This window comes from Lynx canadensis, chromosome C1, assembly GCF_007474595.2.
Source record: "Lynx canadensis isolate LIC74 chromosome C1, mLynCan4.pri.v2, whole genome shotgun sequence".
In the NCBI taxonomy this organism is placed as follows: Eukaryota; Metazoa; Chordata; class Mammalia; order Carnivora; family Felidae; genus Lynx; species Lynx canadensis.
The window spans coordinates 43,213,442-43,233,754 of NC_044310.1; the positions used below are offsets into that span (position 1 = coordinate 43,213,442).

Genomic DNA, 20,313 nt, shown 5'->3' on the forward strand with positions numbered 1-20,313 from the left:
GGAACATACAATGAGCTGTAGGACAGCACAGAGGAGTAAGTAATATAAACTTCCCCAAGGAGAGGGTATCTGAAGTGGGTCCTGAAGGATAAATAGTGAGCTTCCAAGCAGGCGAGCCAGGGAGGGGAATTCCAGAATTTAAACAAAACGCAACAAAACAAAACAAAAATTAAAAGGTTTTAGAGCAATATTCCCAGTAATTAATGGTAATGCTGTCCTGTTATTATTAGACCATTGTGAGTGCCTGGATACAACTATTAAGTACTTATGTGACAGGCCAATTCTACCACTGCTGGTATTGTTGAAAAGCGAGATCCTCAGGTGAGAAAGGAGATGCAGATATAAGATAAAAGCGATTTAGTGAAAATTCTGTAGTGCTACATAAGAACTGAAAGGCTGGGTATGAACTCACAATGTATCTTCTTTAAAAAAATAAATAACGAAGCAAACCACAAATCTGTTTCCCGACTCTGAACAGTGAAAAGGCCCATAAACAGCCAAGACCCCTACAACGATCTGGCAGTTCACCACTTCCCCACTGAACAGGACCGAGGCTCCTTCGAGACATGACTCAACCTGGGTCTCGGACAGGAAATGTTCAGAATAAGCCCGGAAAATTTTGTTATGACACATAACAAGGCAGTCATCAGAAACTCTTAGGGCCGTGCCAACAGGACCCAGGCCAATTTGAAGAGGTTCCCATCAGCCAAAGATGGGACAATTTGAGTACTGATAAGCATAATACTTGTGATGGACTGAAATTAGTTGGTCACTGTTGCCATGTGCTGCTAAACCAACTACTATTTTGAAAATAGGTGAAAAATAAATAATTTATTCTGCTCTTCTATAAAAACTATATCACTGGATAGCCAAAGAGTAGATAAAGGGAAGTTTTTATAAAAGCAATATTCTAGGGGTGCCTGGGTGGCTCAGTCGGTTAAGCAGCAAACTTCGGCTCAGGTCATGATCTTGCAGTTCGCGAGTTTGAGCCCCCTGTTGGGCTCTGTGCTGACAGCTCAGAGCCTGGAGCCTGCTTCAGGTTCTGTGTTTCTGTCTCTCTCTGCCCCTCCCCTACTGATGCTCTGTCTGTCTCTCTCTCTCTCTCAAAAAACTTAAAAAAACATTTTTTTTAAAGAAATATTCTAGTTAGTAAACAAAGAAGCGAAGATGGAATTGAAATATCACCATTTTGGAAACCCTAATGAATGAACAGATGTAGGCATTGCTTATTAATGGTCACTAATATCAAAGAGTAAAAGCGATAATTACACACTATGAGTTTATGGGTGGAAGAATTTACCACCACATATCAAGTAGTCTTGCCAAAACCAACCAACCGACCAATGCTGAATCTGAACAAACCATTAGATACAACCACCAATTTACAGAAAACAGAAGACAGAGCAACATGTTAAACGACACCATACGGATACAGTCAGCAGAATCCAGACAGTGAGAAGCTACAGGATAAATGATTCTTCAACAAATACATGGTGGGGCGCCTGGGTGGCGCAGTCGGTTAAGCGTCCGACTTCAGCCAGGTCACGATCTCGCGGTCCAGGAGTTCGAGCCCCGCGTCAGGCTCTGGGCTGATGGCTCGGAGCCTGGAGCCTGTTTCCGATTCTGTGTCTCCCTCTCTCTCTGCCCCTCCCCCGTTCATGCTCTGTCTCTCTCTGTCCCAAAAATAAATAAATGTTGAAAAAAAAAAAATTAAAAAAAAAAAACAAAAAAACAAAAAAAAACAAATACATGGTAAAGGGAGAGAGAGGGAAATGGAGTAGGAATCTATAATTTGAAAAACATTTAAGAGATACATCGATAAATTGCAAGATGAAATTCAAACACTAAAGTATATTTGATACAGGCATACCTCAGGGATATGGTGGAGATATTCCATACCATGGCAATAAAGTGAACACCACAATAAGGTGAAAGCAAATGAACTTTTTGGTTTTCTAGAGCACATAAAAGTTATGTTTACACTATATTATAGCCTGTTAAATGTGCAATAGCATTAGGTCTAAAAAATGTACACACTTTAATTTAAAAGATACTTTATTGCTAAACAATGCTAAGCATCGTCTGACCTTTCAGCGACTCACAATCTTTTTGCCGGAGGAAGGTCTTGCCTCAGTGGCAATGGCTGCCAAATGATCAGGGTGCTGGTAAGACTGGAGTGGCTGCGGCCATTTCTCAGAAGACATCAATGAAGTCTGACACATGGATTGATTCTTTTCACAAACGATTTCCCTGTAGAGTGTGATGTTGCTTGATAGCATTTTAGTGACAGTAGAACATCTCTCAAAATTGGAAGTCAGTCCTCTCAAACCGTGCCGCTGTTTTATCAACTAGTTCATGTGATCATCCGAATCCTTTGTGGTCATTTCAACAATCTTCACAGCATCTCCACCAGGAGTAGATTCCATCTCAAGAAACCACTTTGTTTGCTCATCCGTAAGAAGTAACTGCTCAGGCGCTCAGGTTTTATCATGGGATTGCCGCCATTCAGTCCTACCTTCAGGCTCCACTTGTAATTCTAGTTCTCTTGCCCCTTCCACCCCATCTGCAGTTACTTCCTCCACTGAAGTCTTGAACCCCTCAAAGTCATCCATGAGGGTTGGAATCTTTCAAACTGCTGCTCATGTTCATGACCTCGTCATGAATCACAAATGTTCTTAATGGCATCTAGAATGGTGAATCCTTTCCAGAGGGTCTTTAATTTACTTTGCCCAGATCCACCGAGGAATCACGACAGCAGTGGTAGCCTTATGAAATTGATTTCTTAAATAATATGTCTTGAAAGTCAAAATTACTCCTTGATCCATGGGCTACAGAATGCATGTTGTGTTAGCAGGCATGAAAACAACATTCATCTTGTACATCTCCATCAGAGCTCTTGGGTGACCAGATGTACTGTCAATGAGCAGTAACATTTTGAAAGGAATCTTTTTTTCTGAGCAGGTTGTAAACAGATGTGCTATCATCTAGGGTTTGTTGTTCCATTTATAGAGCACAGAAAGTGGAGATTTAGCATAATTCTTGAGGGTCCTGGGGTTTTATTAATGGTAAATGAACAATGGCTTCAACTTAAAGTCACCAGCTACCTTAGCCCCTAACAAGAGAGCCAGCCTGTCCTTGCAAGCTTTGAAGCCAGGCATTGACTTCTTTCCTTTATAGCCATAAAAGTCCTAGATGGCATCTTCTTCCAACATAAGAAGATCTGCATTGGAAATCTGTTGTTTAGTGTAGCCACCTTCATTTATCATCTTAGCCAGATCTCCTGGATAACTTGCTGCAGCTTCTACATCAGCATTTGCTGCTTCACCTTGTAATTTCATGTGATGGAGATAAGCTTCTTTCCTTAAAGCTGTAAACCAATTTCTGGTAGTTCCCAACTTTTCTTCTGCAGCTTCCTCTCAGCCTTCACAGAAATGAAGAAAGTTAGGGCCACGCTCTTGATCAGGTTTTGGCTTAAGGGAATGTTGTGGCTGGTCTCCTATCCAGACCACTCAAACTTTCTCCATATCAGCAATAAGTCTGTTTTACTTTTTTATCTTTCATGTGCTCACTGGAGTAGCACTTTTTACTCCCTTCAAGAACTTTTCCTTTGCACTCACAACTTGGCTAACCAGCACAACAGGCCTAATTTTCGGCCTATCTCAGATTTTGACATGCCTTCCTCACTAAGCTTAGTCATTTCTCGCTTTTGTTTTGTTTTGTGTTAACGTTTATTTATTTATTTTGAGAGAGAGAAGAGAGAGAGGGAGACAGAGAATCAGAAGCAGGCCCAGCACTGTCAGCACAGAGCCTGATGCGGGGCTCAAGCTCACGAACAGTGAGAACGAGACCCGAGACAAAGTCATATGTTTAACCAACTGAGCCACCCCGGCACCCGTCATTTCTAGCTTTTGAGTTAAAGTGACAGACGTGTGTCTCTTCTTACTTGAGCACTCAGAGGTCATTGTAGGGTTATTAATTGGCCTAAGTTCAATATTATTGTGTCTTTAACAGAGAAGCCCAAGGAGAGGGAGAGAGATGGGGGAATGGCCAGTCATTGGAGCAGTCAGAACACACATAACCTTTACTAAGTTTACCATCTTATATGGGCGTAGATCATAGCACCGCAAAACAATTACAATAGTAAGTAACATCAAAGATCAGTGATCACAGATCACCATAACAGACATAACGATAATGAAGAAGATTAAAATATTTCAAGAATTACCAAAACGTGACACAGAAACACAAAGTGAGCAAATGATTTTGGAAAAATGGTGCCGATAGACCTGGCTACCACAGACCTTCAATTTGTACAAAACACAGTATCTGTGAAACACAATAAGCACAGCTGAGTAAAGAGGAGGTATGCCTGCATTAAGGAGTTATCATTTTTTTAGATGTGACTATGGTGTTATGGTCATGTTTTTAAAAGTATCTTTTATAGATTCAGAATTTAAATATTTGTGCATCAAACAATAGGATACCTGAGATTGGCTTCAAATGAATAGGAGGGACTAGATGGGTGTGTGGATGAAATAAGGCTGACCACAAGCTGACAAACTGTGGAAAGTGAGCCATGGGTATGTGGAGATTCGTTATACTGTTCACTCTACTTTTGCCTGTGTTTAAAGACTTTCCACAAAATAAGTTTAAAAAGGAATAAGAAGTTATTGTGTTGACCCACTCTCCAACCCAAGTTCCCCCAAATGGCTCCAAAGAAACAGAACCAGGAAGAAGAGCAATGAAGAAATAGTGCAGAAACTGAAAATGGATTCTCTGTGCAGGGTCTTTTCAGACATGGTGTAGAAAATAAGGGGCTGGTAGAAAACAGTGTTAGCCGTGGTATAAAGTCCTGCTGTTTGGATGCTGTGTTAAAGAGGATGATAGCACTGGGTTAAAGCTTATTTCAGAATGGAACTGATGTGTATAAACATAGCAAAAGGGTTTGTAGCTTTAGTTGACCAAAGGAACACTCCTGACCCAAGTGAGTGAAAGGATAATTGCACATAAACCCTAGGTATCAAATCAGGAGGGTTTTAATGACAAAGGAATCTTCTCCAGTCCTCTTCTCATCTTTTATTAAAGCCCCATCACACTGCAGTATAATTATCTGCTGGCCACCTTCCTCCACACAGACCCACTTGTCACTGCTCCTGGGAAGGCAGCCCCCGTCTGAATGCGGTCCTTCAGAAACTCCCTCCCACAAGCCAAAGTAAGACTCCCAAGGTAGTTTCTAGGCTTTCCCAGGGTCTTGGCTCAGAGAAGAAATGGCACTGGCCCTCAGGTGATAAGTTGATTTTTAAAAAGGAAGGAAAGAGCAAAGGAAAGAAGGAAGGAAAGGAGGGAAGAAGAAAGCCAAATATTCTCTATAATATCTCAATGACTTATACAGGGGTAATTTCTCTGATCACAAGTAATCAGAAGCTTCTCTGTGATCCTGAGTTTCCAGACAGAGCTCTTCCCATAATCCATGCTATGCTAAGCCCTCCAATGCACAGATTTATATAAGGAAGGTTATCTGCGAGATTAGAAGCCATTCTTTTTCAGTGAAAGCTGGGAGGCTTAAGATTACAGTAGAAGGCAGCCAGCACATAAATCTACAGTGCCTGGGGCTCTAGACAGACCCCTCATTGGCAAAGCGATTGATGCTTCTGCCAGGGAAGCTCCAAAGAAACTGTTCATCACTATCTCATTTGTAGACGTGAGGCCAAATGGAGACACTGACACCCAAGTTTATAGATCTGAGCAAAGCCCAAAGGTGTCAAATTTGTATAAATCAGGATGGGAGGTCTGCAAAGGTCCTAGGGTCCAGGCTTTTCTCAGATGCCAGTTTCTGACTCTCTGAAGGTTTACAGCACCTGGGACATTAGTCGGAGCCTTCATAATAAAATATAAGGAAGGAACTCAAGTCCTAATGCAAGAGCAGACTGAAAGAGCCCCTCACCCAGGCTGGTATCAGGTATTCTCGACCAAGGCAGAGAGATCCAAGCAACTGTTGCCCTTGTGGTCTCTACCCCTATCCTCCAGCTGAACTCAGATTTTCTTATTCCCAGTGAGGTGAGCCCACATCGCATCATTGTGTCCCAATGAACAACCTATGACCTCACCTTCCCAAATGCCATGGGAAGCTGACCACTCTTCAGAAAAACAGGTAATTGATTGCTTCTGCTCAACCTTCAGGGCCAGACTCAAACAAGATCCCTTCTGCGAAGCCTTCCCTCAGGCCAAATGAGTCAGTGCTTCTGTGCTCCCACCACGCTCATCAATTCACAATTTGGGTAGGGCACTGCTCACATAATCTGCTTATTATATGTTTAGCTATTTTACCCATGGACCGAGGCTCCCCATGGAAGATTGCATCTGATTCTCTAGGTCCCCAATGCCTGGTCCATGGGGGACCACAGAGTCACCTCAAGTAAACACTGAGCAACAGAGTAAATGATGTCTGGAACTCCGTGAGCCAAGACACCTCTGGTAAAAGCCCACATCCCACTCTTGCCTTAATCTTACAAAGGGTCACCTCCAACCACCCAACTTTGAGCACTCGCTCTGTCTGTGCCAGGCAGGCATTGGGCCAAGCACTGGGGAGTCCAAGTCCAATTAGACTCAGTCTCTTCCCCATGAAACTCAATCTCAGGAAGAGACCCGCCTTGTCCTAGGGCCTTCTCTGCAACAGTCAATGAAATCCATCTGCAAGAGGAGCTGAACAAATGTGTAGACAATCAAACCATGAGGCAAACAAGCTACCACATGCTCATTCTAAGGCGGTGGGCTGCAAAAACAACCCACTGAGGTAATGGAGGAAAAATGTTAGAACTTCTATTAATATCTATTTTTCATCAAAAAAAGAAGAAACTATGCTTTAATAGTTACTGTATGGATTGACAACAAAATACGTAAACACCTACACACATATTACTAGAGTATGTGCTTGTGGCAGACAGAGAGCAAAATGGCCTCCATACAATGTACTCGTATATTAAATCATCATGATGTACACTTTAAATACCTGTATCATCTTATTTGTTAATGATTCCTTCATAAAGGTTAAAAATAAAATAAAATTAAAATGCCCTCCAATGATCCCTGCCTCCAGGTATTCATGCCTTCGTATAATCCCCTCCCATTGAGTATGAGCAAGACTTGTAACTTGCTTCTAATCAAAAGAATACAGCAAAGGTGATAGATATCATTTCTATGGTTATTTTATGTTACGGATCTTCTGTCTTCCTGACTGTCGATTATCTCCATTTACAGCTTTGATGATGCTGGTGAGCCTATGGAGAGGCCTATGTGGCAAGAAACTGGGGACAGCCTCCAGCTGACAATTAGCAAGGAAGCCTTCAGTCAACAGGCTACAAGGAAGTGAATCCAGCGAACAACCATGTGAGCTTGGAGGAAGATCCTTCCCCAGTCCAGCTTTCAGATAAGACCCCAGCCCAGGCCAACACTTTGAGCACAGCCCTGTAAGAGAACCTGAAGGAGAGAACCAAGCTAAGCTATGCCTAGATTCCTGACCCACAGAAACCGCAAACTAATAAATGAGTGTCATTTAAGGTGCTAGGTTTGAGGTAATATCGTTAGGCAGCCATAGATAATTAATACAGCCTTCACATTCTTAAATTCTTAACTGATAGGTTGTGCAATCAAACAAGTATGGATTCTATGAACTGAAGCATCTCTAGACCAGCAAAGGAGGGCTCCAAAAAAGAGGCCAAAAGCCAGCAGTGGGAGCCTGGAAGTTTTATTAATAAAAACAACATCAGCCTTCAAGGTAGGAAATCAGAAAAACCTCCAAAATTGGCTTCAGAATACATGAGTTTGGGTCCAAGCTCTGCCTCTAAGAGGTAGGTGAACTTAGTCAACTCAGACTTCTTAAGTCCATCTTCCTCATCTATACAATGGGGTCAACAAGGCTGGTGAGAGTGGACAAAGAGAGAGTGATCTGGAAAGTATTTTGCAGAATGAAGTGTGATACTACACATGTTGGTTTGCTACAAAAGTCTGGGATGGCCTTGGGCAAGGCACTGTCCTCTCTTGGCCTCAGCTTCCTTATTATAAAAAGGGGGAGGGAAGCCCATCCTATCTGCAAGGGCTCTGACCTTTGATTCTGACATTACATCCCCATGTGAAGAGAGGAAGAGGAGAAGGTGGGCTGTGACATTTACAATAGTTCCCTAGTCATTCCATTGGTCAGGGCAATTGTCTTACCAACAACCCCGCCAGAGGTGTCTTTGTTTGACCAAGCAAATCTTGTCAATTTGCAAGGCCTGCAACCCAAATTCCCCAACTAAGAGAAAAAATCTACTTATTTGACAAAAAAGAAATAAAGGGTCAAGGTAAAGTCAGTGAGAACCACCAAATCTCAACACAAATACCAAGCCACTCTCAGAGGGGCAGTAGCTTTGAATCTATCACTGAGTACCTTAACTATGTGCCAGGAGCTTTTATAAACGTGATCTCTAATCTTCACTACAGTCTTAGAGTATGGGTTGTATCATTCTTATTTCACAGTGAAGTTGGCCGAGGCTCTGAAAGAGTAAGCTCCTTGCCCCAGGTACACGGCCAGTATAAGGTAGGACCAAGATCTCATTTTAGTTCTGCTTGACTCTAAAGGCCCTGGTCTTTGCACTACACTCAATTACTCTGGGAGAGGAGAAGGTCACCCTGTGGTTACAAAACAGATGAAAGGTTCTTGGCCCACAGGGAGATCAGGGGCAGAGTATGGCTTCATTCATTCACTCCACAAACATTTACTGAGCATCCACTGTGTTGTGGTGAGCAATGAAGATAAAGGGTAATACCCATTTCTTGTTCTCATGGAACTGAGTTGAACAGTTCATACCTCAAGAGGACATACCAGTCCACAGAGGACAAATGAATCAATGAATGAACAAATGAATAGGCAGATGGACGCACAGCGAACAATTAGTAGTTCAAGCACCATTAACAGTAATGTATAATACAAGCTATAATAGGATCACAAGGTAAGTGATGACGGTTGGAAGAGAGGGAACATTTCAGCCATCTGGAAGAGCAAGTGCAAAGGCATGTGTTCTGGCAAGGGCAAGAGTCCAGCATGGCTGCAGCCTTGGAACATGGAGGAGCTGGAACTAGGAGGCAAGGAATAGGCCATGGAGGAATTGGCTCTCCCTTTACTTCCTTTACTCTAACCAACGGAGCTAACCACCGAAGTGGAATCATCCAAGAGGCCAGAGAGTAAACCAGGCATGAGAATGTGTAAGCTTTGGAGAACCCCGTGAGTAATTCAAGAGAAGTCACGCTCCGGGTCTGAGGCCATGGTGAGAAGTTACAGGAAAACTACAAAAACCACCAGGACTGTAACCAAGTAGAACACACCCACACTGTGCTCCTGGGAAAGGGGCAGAGAGCAGAGGGGAGGGGATGCTAGGACCAGAAGGCAGGAGCTCCTCTCATGAAGAAGCTTAGAGCTCACATCTCCCAAACCTATCAAACCAGGGCCACGTGGATTTCACAGTTGAGGCCTTCAGCTAGAGGACACATATATGCAGACACGCTCGTACACAAACACCACAGTGAATCGTATGGAGAGACAAAAAGGGTCTGGCCCTCTTGGTTCTTGATGCTAACAGTAATGGAAGTGCTGCACTTGCCCACTTCTGACTGTACCAAACAGCAAAAAATATAACAAAAAATAATCTCTTACTTTCCTTTTCAGCTGGCCTTGGCTGCTGCAACTGTTTGGTTTGGAGCAGCTGTGGCTGTGGGGAGGTGGTCCATCTCCGGTGCATCAAAAAAGTATGCCTGCAGGAGAAGGAAACCCATGAGGGCGGTTAAAACACAGTGATCTGCTCGAGTGTTCTAGTCTTCATGCCAATAGTATGTCTGGGCTCTCATGGCCCCTATGTTTCCCTCTGACACACTTGTCATCCCACTGAACTACAACCGACTCTGTTTCTGTCCATCTCACTTACTCTACCGTGACTAACTTTTTAAAATTTAGCCACTATTTATTGGGCACTTACTACATCTGACTTCATCTGCATAACAACCCCAGGGGAGTGCTATTGTTATCCTCATTTGACAAATGAGAAACTGAGGCTCAGGGAGGCTGCCATTCAATCATGTGCACATGGCCAATAAGTGGGAGAGTCGCGTCTTTTCTGACTCCAAGCTCCTCAGGCTCTTAATCACTACCTTACAGTCTCTCCTCCCAGGCAAAGACTGTGTCCTTCTTGTCCCTGTGCCACCAGCCTCTGACTCAGGGCCTGGCACACTATGTAAACAGCCAGTACTTAATGAACTGAACTACGACAGATTGCTGCTAAACCCGCTGGCTCTTGGTAAAGACCTTCGAAAGAAAGCGCCAGGCAGGACTTACCTCATAATTCTTCAGCGTGAAAATGAAAGGTTTGATAAATGCTTTCAGTCAACATCTGCAATTTAACTGTCAAAAATCAGGAGGAGATAGAAGAGGGAAAAAAACCAAGGAGGATCTTCCGACCTATCTCAAGGTCTGCGAATCTTGACTTTAGCCCAGTAAAATACCTGGGTTGTTCAAAGGAAAGGTGAATCTCTTAACAGATTAAGGATCACTGCACACTTGTGATTCCCCCCTTGGAAGTAAGGGCATAGGGATTAAATGGATAAAAAGCCAAGTCAAGAACCATTTTGCCAGCGCTGCTCTCTATCAGCCAGAAGGGGGCACCAACACGACACACTAGAACTTTCCCCAACATACTCCTATTCTGTGTTAGCTCTTCAGCAATCCATTTCAAAGTTTCCAGCTACAGGGCGCCCCTAGTTTGTCACATTCCCTGAGCACATTCCTATTAGCTCTAAAAGCCTTCCTCCCAGGGTCCCTTCTGGCACTTGTTTTCTGAGGCAGGGAAAGAATGGTCCCTAAATTAACGAGGGGACAGGGGACATCCTGCTAGTGTTGGGCCCCTCCAGATGTGAAGGCAGGTGAAGGCAGATATCGTGAAGCCCTCATGAGGCAGGAACAGTACCCTTCTTCCAGGCTACCGGACGAAACCCTCATCAGAGGGAATGAGCCAAGAGGCCAGGTTCTAAACCTGGTTTTGCTAGTAACTCGCACAGTAACTCTGGACAAATCACTCCACCCGTGAGTCTCAGTTTTCTAATCTGTGAAATGGAAGGATTGGAAAAAATGACCTCTAAGGTCAAACTGTAATTCTACGGCTCATTAGTTCATTAATTCCACAAATACTTAGCAATAGCCACAGTTGTCATTCAGGGAGTGCCTACTGTGCATCAGGCGCATAGATCATTAACCTACTCGATAATCCTGTAATAGGCAATTTTATCCCCATTTTAAAGATGAGCAAGTGGCAAAGAGATTTTCCCAAAGCTACACAACCCTGTGTCTGAGGGCTTCAATCTGGTTTGTCCGGCTCCAAAAACTACGTTCTTCTCTTCTCCAGTGCTGCCTGCAGTTTGGCACCTAACTTTATGCCCAGTCTAGATCAGACGAGATGGGCGTGTTCAGGGTGGTATGGCCGTAGACTATGTCCGGTCTAGGACGAGGCACTGTGGAGGCCTCAGGATGAAACATCAGGCTTTCTAGGAGTAGGGCTGGGAGTGTCCCCTGGCAGAGAGTTAGGGCACAGGACTGTCCACCATCAGCAGTAACCACGGCAAATGCAGGCTTGTACATCTCCAATCCACCAGTCGAGGACGCACCTTCTGGTGCTTCCTTAGTCCTCCCCACCTGGAGTGAGCGTCCACTGCCAACTTAGCATACAACTGTGAGCCCTGAGGGGCCCTCAGCAGATAGAGGACTGTCAAACACTTTAGTACATTGAAGCTTTAAAACCCGCAATCTGTGCTTCCTGGGGCAGTGAGAAGCCAAGCTGTGTGGGTCAGCCAGTGCCCCTCCCCTGACAATTCTTCTCTCTTCTGCCCTTCCACTAATAATAATATCTGCCGTATTGTTCATACGGCATATTGTTCATACGGCATACAATATCTGCTTGTATTGTTCATGTTGCATGTATCATTCAGTCCTTACAAAGATGTTCCTGCAGCTCCGTTTTCTAAGTGAGGAGGTAGGGGCCAGAGAGGGGAAATAACGAAAGCAGGGAGTGAAGGAGCTGGGACCAGACCCCATCTCCTAACTTCCGCTCCAACCTCTTGTACTGCACATCTCCAGAAGAGATAAGAGGAGGCCATCTCCAGCATGGAGAGCAAAACCCCAGGCACAGAGGGCCCCTGGCTAAACCCAATCATGGGATGGTTCCCTTCCACGAGGAGGAGAAAACTGCACCTCCCTCCAAGAGGGGATCTACACCTGCAGTTCCCTCCCTGCTCCATCATCCAACGTGCCTGGCTCCTTGGACTCCCTAAGAAGTGAACAAGAAGAAGCCTTCTCTCTTGTCTCCTTCTCTCCTCCAACTTCCCAGCCAGGTGTATGATGGAAAAGGCATTCTGGAGAGAGGTGGGAAGATGCCAGTGAGAGGCACCAATGAAAGGGCCCTGTCTTTCGAGCTGTGTGACCTTGGGCCACTCTCACTGGGGCACTCAGGAGGAAGAGGTAGCAGAGTGGCCTTGGCAGCTTCAGATCACACAGGGCTCTCTTAGTACCTTCTTTACACCTGAAGAACCCTTCACGACACATGAAGGGCTCTCACGGCCATCTCCCTGAGTCTCACAAGAGCCCACAAAATATGAGTCTCCATGATAGAGGAGGAAGCCAGGGCTCTGAGAACAAAGTCACTCGCCTAGGCTCACAAAGCTAAGCCCAGTCCAGGGCTCTTTTTATTTCATTATAATGCTCTCTTCCAGCAAGTTCCGGAGCAGCAGGACGGGCAGGTAAATCCTAACTTCAGTGTCATTCACCCCCAAAAGGGAGTAACAGGCATGGGAGGTAAAAGACCCTGCCACCCACACCAAAGGAAATAGGTTCTCAGTAATATTACCATCACCACCACCTCCCAGCCCCATCGTCTAATCTGCCACGCTCCTCTCTATTCTTTACAGAACTGAACAAGGCAGTGCTTCTCTTGCCTTCTTCTCTCCACCAACTCAACTAGGTATATGCGGGGAAATTTTCAAGACAGACGTGGGGAGACACCAGTGAGAGGGCTACGGCGAGAAAGGACATTCTTCCTCCGCAGACAGAAAGGTCAAGAAAGGCCTCAGCAGCGTTACAATGGGTCAGCCCAGGGACTCCAAGTCCCCGAAATCAATGGTGTCACTCTGCCGTGAGTCAGACCGACAGTCCTCCGTCTCAAAAATTTAAAGCTTAGACATGTAAACTGCACGTAAACCAGGTCCGTGTTTCAGAACTTGGCACTTTGTATGAGATTTTGTTCAATGATCAAGTATTGGGATCTTATTAATGACCCAGGTTGTCTACACAAAACTATCACAGATCAAATGGTGCCAAAGAAATATTTACTCGCACAGCTGTAAAACCCGGCCAAGGGTCTGGCCCATGCAATATGGGTATCTTCCTGTGGGCACATTCTTTCCTTCATTAGTGACCTTAACATTCTTGGACTCGGTGTTCTTTAAAAACCTGCTTCAGGCCTTGTTAAGGCCATGGGCAGCAATTTTTGTGTACAATGTGCACAAAAAGATATAAAACCGTGGTTTGTACAATGTGCACAAAAGATATAAAACCGTGGTTTGTACAATGTGCACAAAAGATATAAAACCGTGTTTCCTTAGGACCAAGGGAAAGGGACCTAATTTATGGGCATTTGTTCTATATTAACTGTTTTATATGTATTATTTTATTTTATCCTCAATACAACCCTCGGTGGCAGGAAATTTTATGCCCATGTTACCGATTAAGTCGTTCAGATTCAGAGAAGGTAGGTACCATGGCCCAGCTCACACAGCCAGTGAGTGACAGAGCTGGTCTTCAATCTGGACCTGCCTGAAAACCACATGCTCTCCCTAAAAAGACACCCAAATACACGAACCCAAAACCTCTTTTAAATGTTATTCACCTTAAAAATATCTCCCCTTTCCTAATTTGATTTCATGCTCAGACTTTCCACCTATGAAACTGGAAATTTCAAAACTCTTTCTAGGTATGTGCAGAAAACCTGCAAAGACATCCAAAGGTTGAACATCCCCCCCCCGCCCCCCAACCTCTTACAGACACTCATCCACCCCGACTTCCTCTGGCCAGACTCCAAATCTTACCAAGTTTCAGAAGTTAGGTAAAGCCAGAGATTACCATCAAATTCTCATCAATTTACCGCTTCTCATTTAGGACAGTCTATTCAAAACAATATTGATTTTATGGAGCCCGTCTTAAAAGACCCGTTCGTTGTGAGTAACAGGTTGAGGTCTTTCAGCATTTGTATCTGAGGCACACAGGAAGATCACAGGAATGAGACCATACCAAGCAGCCCACAGAAAGCAGCGTGTGAAGCAACACAATTGTCACAATTGTGGCCAGTGCGATGCGCCGGTTATCCTCACGAACAGCTGGCCAAAATGTCATTGCCAAGACAGAGCCTGAGACACTCAGGGCAATCATGACTAGAATCCAACGAACAGCTTTCTGGGGGATAATCCACAGCACCTGAAAGAAGAGGAGGAAGGGGAGGGCTTTTTTGGAGGCATTTCGGAGAGGCATTTGTTCATTCCAGGCACGTGTGTTTGTAAAGGCCCCTGAGCCAATCAGCAGCTGGGCCCCCTGTGCCACTATGGTTTCTCAGTACAGCTGGAGAAACACCCCAGCATGCAGACTGAGGCGAATGCTTTCAGAACAAAGGGCTCAAGATCCAGCAAAGGCACTTGGCTCCCTATCCCCATTCCCGCTGCACCTCTAAATTCAAATGGTATTCTTCAGGCGTGCATCAGTGTCAGGCTAGAAATGATGATGCTGGCTGAATTTTCAACAAGCCCGGGGCATCGCTCAGAATAAGTATAGTACTTACTGCTGTGGGGATATAAATGAAGAGCGAATATCCATAGACGCACACAATCTCCAAAAACGAGTAGGAAACGATGTTCATAACTTTGCTGTTTCTCCACATGAGGAAACCCCAGAGTGCGAGAGGAACCAGCCAAGCATAGGCATAGATGATCGTGGCCGCTATGGACACTGAGGATGACAGGACACAAGTTTTAATCCCCATCGTGCCTTTAATTACTATCAGAGCACTTCTAATACCTTACTGGACTTACTCCCTAGCATGTCCACCTGCTTCACTGGCTCATGGGATCGAGTCTTATTGGTCTCATAGTCCCTGCGCCTGGCACAGTACTGCCACAGAGCAAGCACTCTAAGGCGGTGCTGAATTGACGAAGATTTAGCACTGTCTTTGTGTGATGACCAGTGGTCTCTCATATGGTTTTTATAACTGGTTTAATAACAACAAACAGTACTGAACAACTGAATTATGCAACTGAAAGCCTTCAGAGGGCCTCAATACAAGTGTTTAAACATACCAAGCATTTCAGTCAAAGGAAAGCCAACTATCCCCTTGGAAGAACACATCCTCTTTCCCAGCATAACAAGAGCTGACACTGATGTCTTGAGCAAATGTATTCAAATGCCCTGGGTGCAGATTAACTTGCTCTGCGTGCTATTTAGAGTGCCTGCTGTCCCTGAAATAGGGAGTTTCAGTTCATTGATGAATCGCTCAACAGATTCTTCACTTTTACTTTCTTCATTAAATAATTCTGTGTCTGTGGTAGCAATGCTACCGAGTGGCTCCTCAGAACAGCAGTGTTCAGTCTATTACGGTCCAGGCCGCCGCCACTGCCTCCTCCTCCTCCAGAAGATTCATTTTCCCTCCTCTGGAGTGGAGGACCATAAAGTGTGGCTAAGCCCATGGCACCAGCCCTTCCTACGGGAAAATCAGTAAGTAATGCACTTAACGCTCTTGGCAAGCACAAAGGCACCCCAAGCAATTGTAGTCAGACTCTGGTTAAGACATGTGATTGGCCAAAACGTTTTCAGCTCCCAGAGGAGATTTTTCATATTGGGAACTAATAGCCAAATGTAATTCTCCTGCTATACTGCCTTCTTTTTTTTTTTTTTTTTTTAATAGCTAAATGAAGGGGAAGGGAAGTACCTATATACCTACAGCCATCCACTGGGTGTCAGGCATTTCACTCAGTATTTTATTGAGGCAACACTGTGTAACAGTCAAGGTCACAGACTCTGCATGTGGACTCCAAGAGTTCTAATCCTAGCTCTGCCACTTATAGCTAAGTAACTCTGGAGGGTGAATTACTTAACTTTCCTGCCTTAGTTTCCTCATGGGAATTATCATAGCATATACTACCTTCTAAGATTACCAGGAGAATTAGGGGCTCTTGGGTGGCTCAATCAGTTAAGTGTCCAACTCTTGATTTCGGCTCAGGCCATACGATCTCATGGTTCGTGAGATTGAGCCCCCACTCCAGGCTCCACACTGACAGCACGGAGCCCATGTGGGATTCTCTCTCTCTCTCCCTCTCTCTTTGACCCTTTCCAGCTTGCATGTGTGCATGCTCTTTCACGCTCCTCTCTCTCTCTCTTGCTCTCGCTCTCTCTCAAAATAAATAAATTTAAAAAAATCACTAGAAGAATTAAATGAGTAAAAACAAATATACTTATAACACTGATTGATAAATAAATGCTCATTCAAGAATTAGCTTTTCAGGGGCGCCTGGGTGGCGCAGTCGGTTAAGCGTCCGACTTCAGCCAGGTCACGATCTCGCGGTCCGTGAGTTCGAGCCCGCGTCAGGCTCTGGGCTGATGGCTCAGAGCCTGGAGCCTGTTTCCGATTCTGTGTCTCCCTCTCTCTCTGCCCCTCCCCTGTTCATGCTCTGTCTCTCTCTGTCCCAAAAAAAATAAATAAACGTTGAAAAAAAAATTTTTTTTTAAATAAAAAAAAAAAAAGAATTAGCTTTTCATATCATTAACTGATATGTAAATATATTATTTCACATAATCTACATCTTCATTTTAGAGATGAGGAAATAGGATCAGAGAAGTTAAGTGGCTTGGTCAAGGTCAAATAATTAACAAGTGGTGGAAGCAGGATCTGATCTTGAATGTGTGGATGTATACTCTTCACATAAAATGGAAAAGTGTTTATTGACAGAGTCAACGATTCATCCCATGACTCCCTTATACTGTCCAACCAAGGAGGTTAAGAAAAGATAAAAACTCTGCTGAGTTTCCAGACCCTCAGGCAGGGTAATTCACTCCTTCTTTTCTGTTAATATACCTACACATACCTCTGATGTAGAAATTAACACATACCATTTACAGCAACATTCATTTACCTGACTTTCTTTACTTAACCATTGAACAACTTGAAGGCAAGGTCTATATCTCATGATTAACATTTACTGAGTTAAACTCAAACCAGGATCATTTGACAAATGGGGCTGGAAATGAATCAGGTCTGACTCTATGAAAATGGTCATGGAGGGTAGAAGGAAGGATACACGGAGACACATAGACACACAAAAGGAACTACATATCTCTCTATACACACATATATGTGTACGTGTATGAACTCTTTTTTGTACAAGGCACTATTCCAACCTCTTTACAAACACCAACTCTTTATTCTTACAATGGCCCTATAACATAGGTATTATTATTCCCATTTCACTGATAAGGAATCCGAGGTCAAGAGAGATGAAATAACTTGCCCAACAAGTAGAAGCTAATGAGTGATGGAAATGGAACTTGAAGCCAGTGGCCTGGTTCCAGAGACTGTGCCCTTACACAGTCTGTACATAGCCTCTCACAGGACAGCAGACAGGCAGGGGGCTGGGGGGCGAGAAGGACAGAACTGAGCAAGTGGCACACATCAATCTCCTATAAAGCCAAACTCCCTGATTTTGGGGTGGCTGTCACCTACAAGTCCCTAAAAAGCTGTTGGTTGGTTGGTTGGTTTGTATAATTATCCAAGACTGCCACAAGAAAGAAAGTTTTAAAAACAATGTCATCCACAAGCCCATCGCTAGGACAAACTCATTTCTACATTCTCCCTTCTAGACCCTGACCATTTGCAGACTTCCCTCTAACAGAGTAGCTAACAGCAAAGGCATAATTTTGGATTATCAGTTTTCCACATGGTTCTAAGTGTTTCATAATTAGTGGCTACAGACCCAGCTAGTTGAGTCACCATGACTTAAATAACAATGCCCCTATTGTTTCCAACATCTGGGTAATACAAATAATGCTACAATGGAGACTTTCATGCACACTGCTTTTTACTTACTTTGCACATTTTGCTTTGAATAAGTTCCAATTGCTATTTGGCCTTGCTTTACAGCTTTCCAGAAGATACGTGGATTCACAATAATTGTGAATGTACTCAATGCCAATGAATTGTACACTTTAAAAGGTAAAATGGTAAATTTTAAGTTATGTATATGTTACCATCATAAAAAAAGACTATGTCAATTTACATAGATGGGTGGTAAATGCTGAGGTGATAAGGGTGTTTGAATCCTTTAATACAAAAAAGCAGGGGCTGCAGCACCTAGAGACAGGGGCCCAAGAGCTCACTAAAAGGAACGCATGGTAACAAATTGAAAGCATTCCAAGTGAGTCAAGCTATTCACCAACCTTTTCGGAATTCGGGCACATAATGGTATGTCTTCTCTCCCAGATGGATTAAGAAGTTGGAAAGATTCCCACTAATTGCTATGGCAAAGACCAATGTGGCGCATATCCAAAAGGGGCCTGCAAAGAAAACCAGAAAATTCAGACAAAAAAATGAAGCACCAGCTTATAGACTCTTACAGAATAATTTGTTATCTCCCTTGCCCTATTCATATAAGCAAGGGAAAATGAATTTTAGATGCAATCAATATTCATCTAATGGGAATTTTCTTTTATAAAAGGTAAACACACAATTCAGCAATTAGGTGCATTAAAGACAGGGGAGACTGGAATGAAAAGGCCAAAATACCTTCTACAATTAGCTGAATAAAGACACTAATTTGTTTATAGCTTCTTTTATTAGAGGATGTCAAAAAACTCATGGACATTTTGTTAAATCTTCACCATCAGGATATAGGAAGCAAAGGTTACTTCCCTTATCTAAGTGCCAAATGTTAATTAATGCCAGAGAAAAATAACTTAAATCAGACAGGTCCTTCTGCAGTCTAAACGGAAGAGTAGTGCAAGCAGAACACTTTAGGGAAGAATTCATTTAATCTACCAGTTTGTCATGGTTGTATGTGTGCATGCAATGTGTTTAAGACTTTTCTTTTTAATGAGAAAGCAATACATGCACACAGTTCAGTGTTCAAAAGAGAACGAAAGGCAGGCAGGAGAAAAGTAAATTCCTTTAAAATACAGAAAAGTAAATTCCTTCTCTCTCTGTTCCCTGGCTCTATATATTTTTTCTCCCCAGAGCTCGCAGCCATAACCAGTTTCTGGTGAATCCTGCCAGAGATTTCTATATACGTATAAACAAATGCACATTTTGTGTGTGTGTATGTTTATATAAATGATAACGTGTAGATATATAGGTATATATCTATATCCATTTAGCCTTGCTTTACAGCTTTCCAGAAGATACGTGGATTCACAATAATTGTGAATGTACTCAATGCCAATGAATTGTACACTTTAAAAGGTAAAATGGTAAATTTTAAGTTATGTATGTGTGTGTGTATATATATATGTGTGTGTGTATATATATATATGTATATATATATATATATATATATATATATATATTATTCCATACTTTACGATTTTCACTTTAATATATCCTAGGGATTCTACCATAGCTGTTCATAAAAATCAACTTATTCTACGGGGCACCTGGGTGGCTCAGTCGGTTAAGTGTGCGACTTGGGCTCAGGTCATGATCTTGAGGTTCACGGGTTCAAGCCCCGCGTTGGGCTCTGTGCTGACAGCTCAGAGCCTGGAGCCTGCTTCAGACTCTGTGTCTTCCTTGCTCTTGGCCCCTCCCCTGCTCATGCGCTCTCTCTCTCTCTCTCTCTCTCTCTCTCTCTCTTTCTCAAAAAAAATAAATAAACATTTTAAAAAATCAGCTTATTCTACTTTCAGTGATTATCAACTATTCCACTGAGTGAATGAGTACACTATGCTTTGCAAATCCCTTTCTCCATTTCACTTGATTTCATGAACACCACCCTTGCTTCTCCTTATCTAGAAAAAGTACTACAAAAGTAGAACAAAGAACATTTTTAAATTGAGATATTCCTAATAAATTTTATGAATTTAATGTTTCGATGTCACCAATACTTTGCAATACCTTTTAGCATAACTGCAGGCACCGTGACGTATCATAAAACTCAGAAAATTACTGTGTCGCAGGAGATGACTAGCAGAAATGGGTTAGCACTTCTCAAAGCCAA

General features: G+C 43.3%; 1 protein-coding gene across 5 annotated transcripts in view; it reads right to left on the reverse strand.

The window, feature by feature from the left end:
* YIPF1 (Yip1 domain family member 1) overlaps positions 1 to 20,313 on the reverse strand; it is a 37,495-nt gene that overhangs the window by 3,270 nt on the left and 13,912 nt on the right. For 3 of the 5 annotated variants that reach the window (XM_030325282.1, XM_030325277.1, XM_030325278.1), the window contains 4 exons: positions 18,545 to 18,661; positions 14,901 to 15,067; positions 14,360 to 14,542; positions 9,689 to 9,786 (listed from right to left, as the gene is read on the reverse strand). In XM_030325282.1, coding sequence (XP_030181142.1) covers positions 9,697 to 9,786; positions 14,360 to 14,542; positions 14,901 to 15,067; positions 18,545 to 18,661 — 557 coding nt within the window. In that variant the 3' untranslated portion in view covers positions 9,689 to 9,696. Of the gene's footprint in view, positions 1 to 2,968; positions 3,422 to 9,688; positions 9,787 to 14,359; positions 14,543 to 14,900; positions 15,068 to 18,544; positions 18,662 to 20,313 lie in introns of those variants that run through there. The other 2 variants (XM_030325281.1, XM_030325283.1) reach the window with 2 other exon arrangements.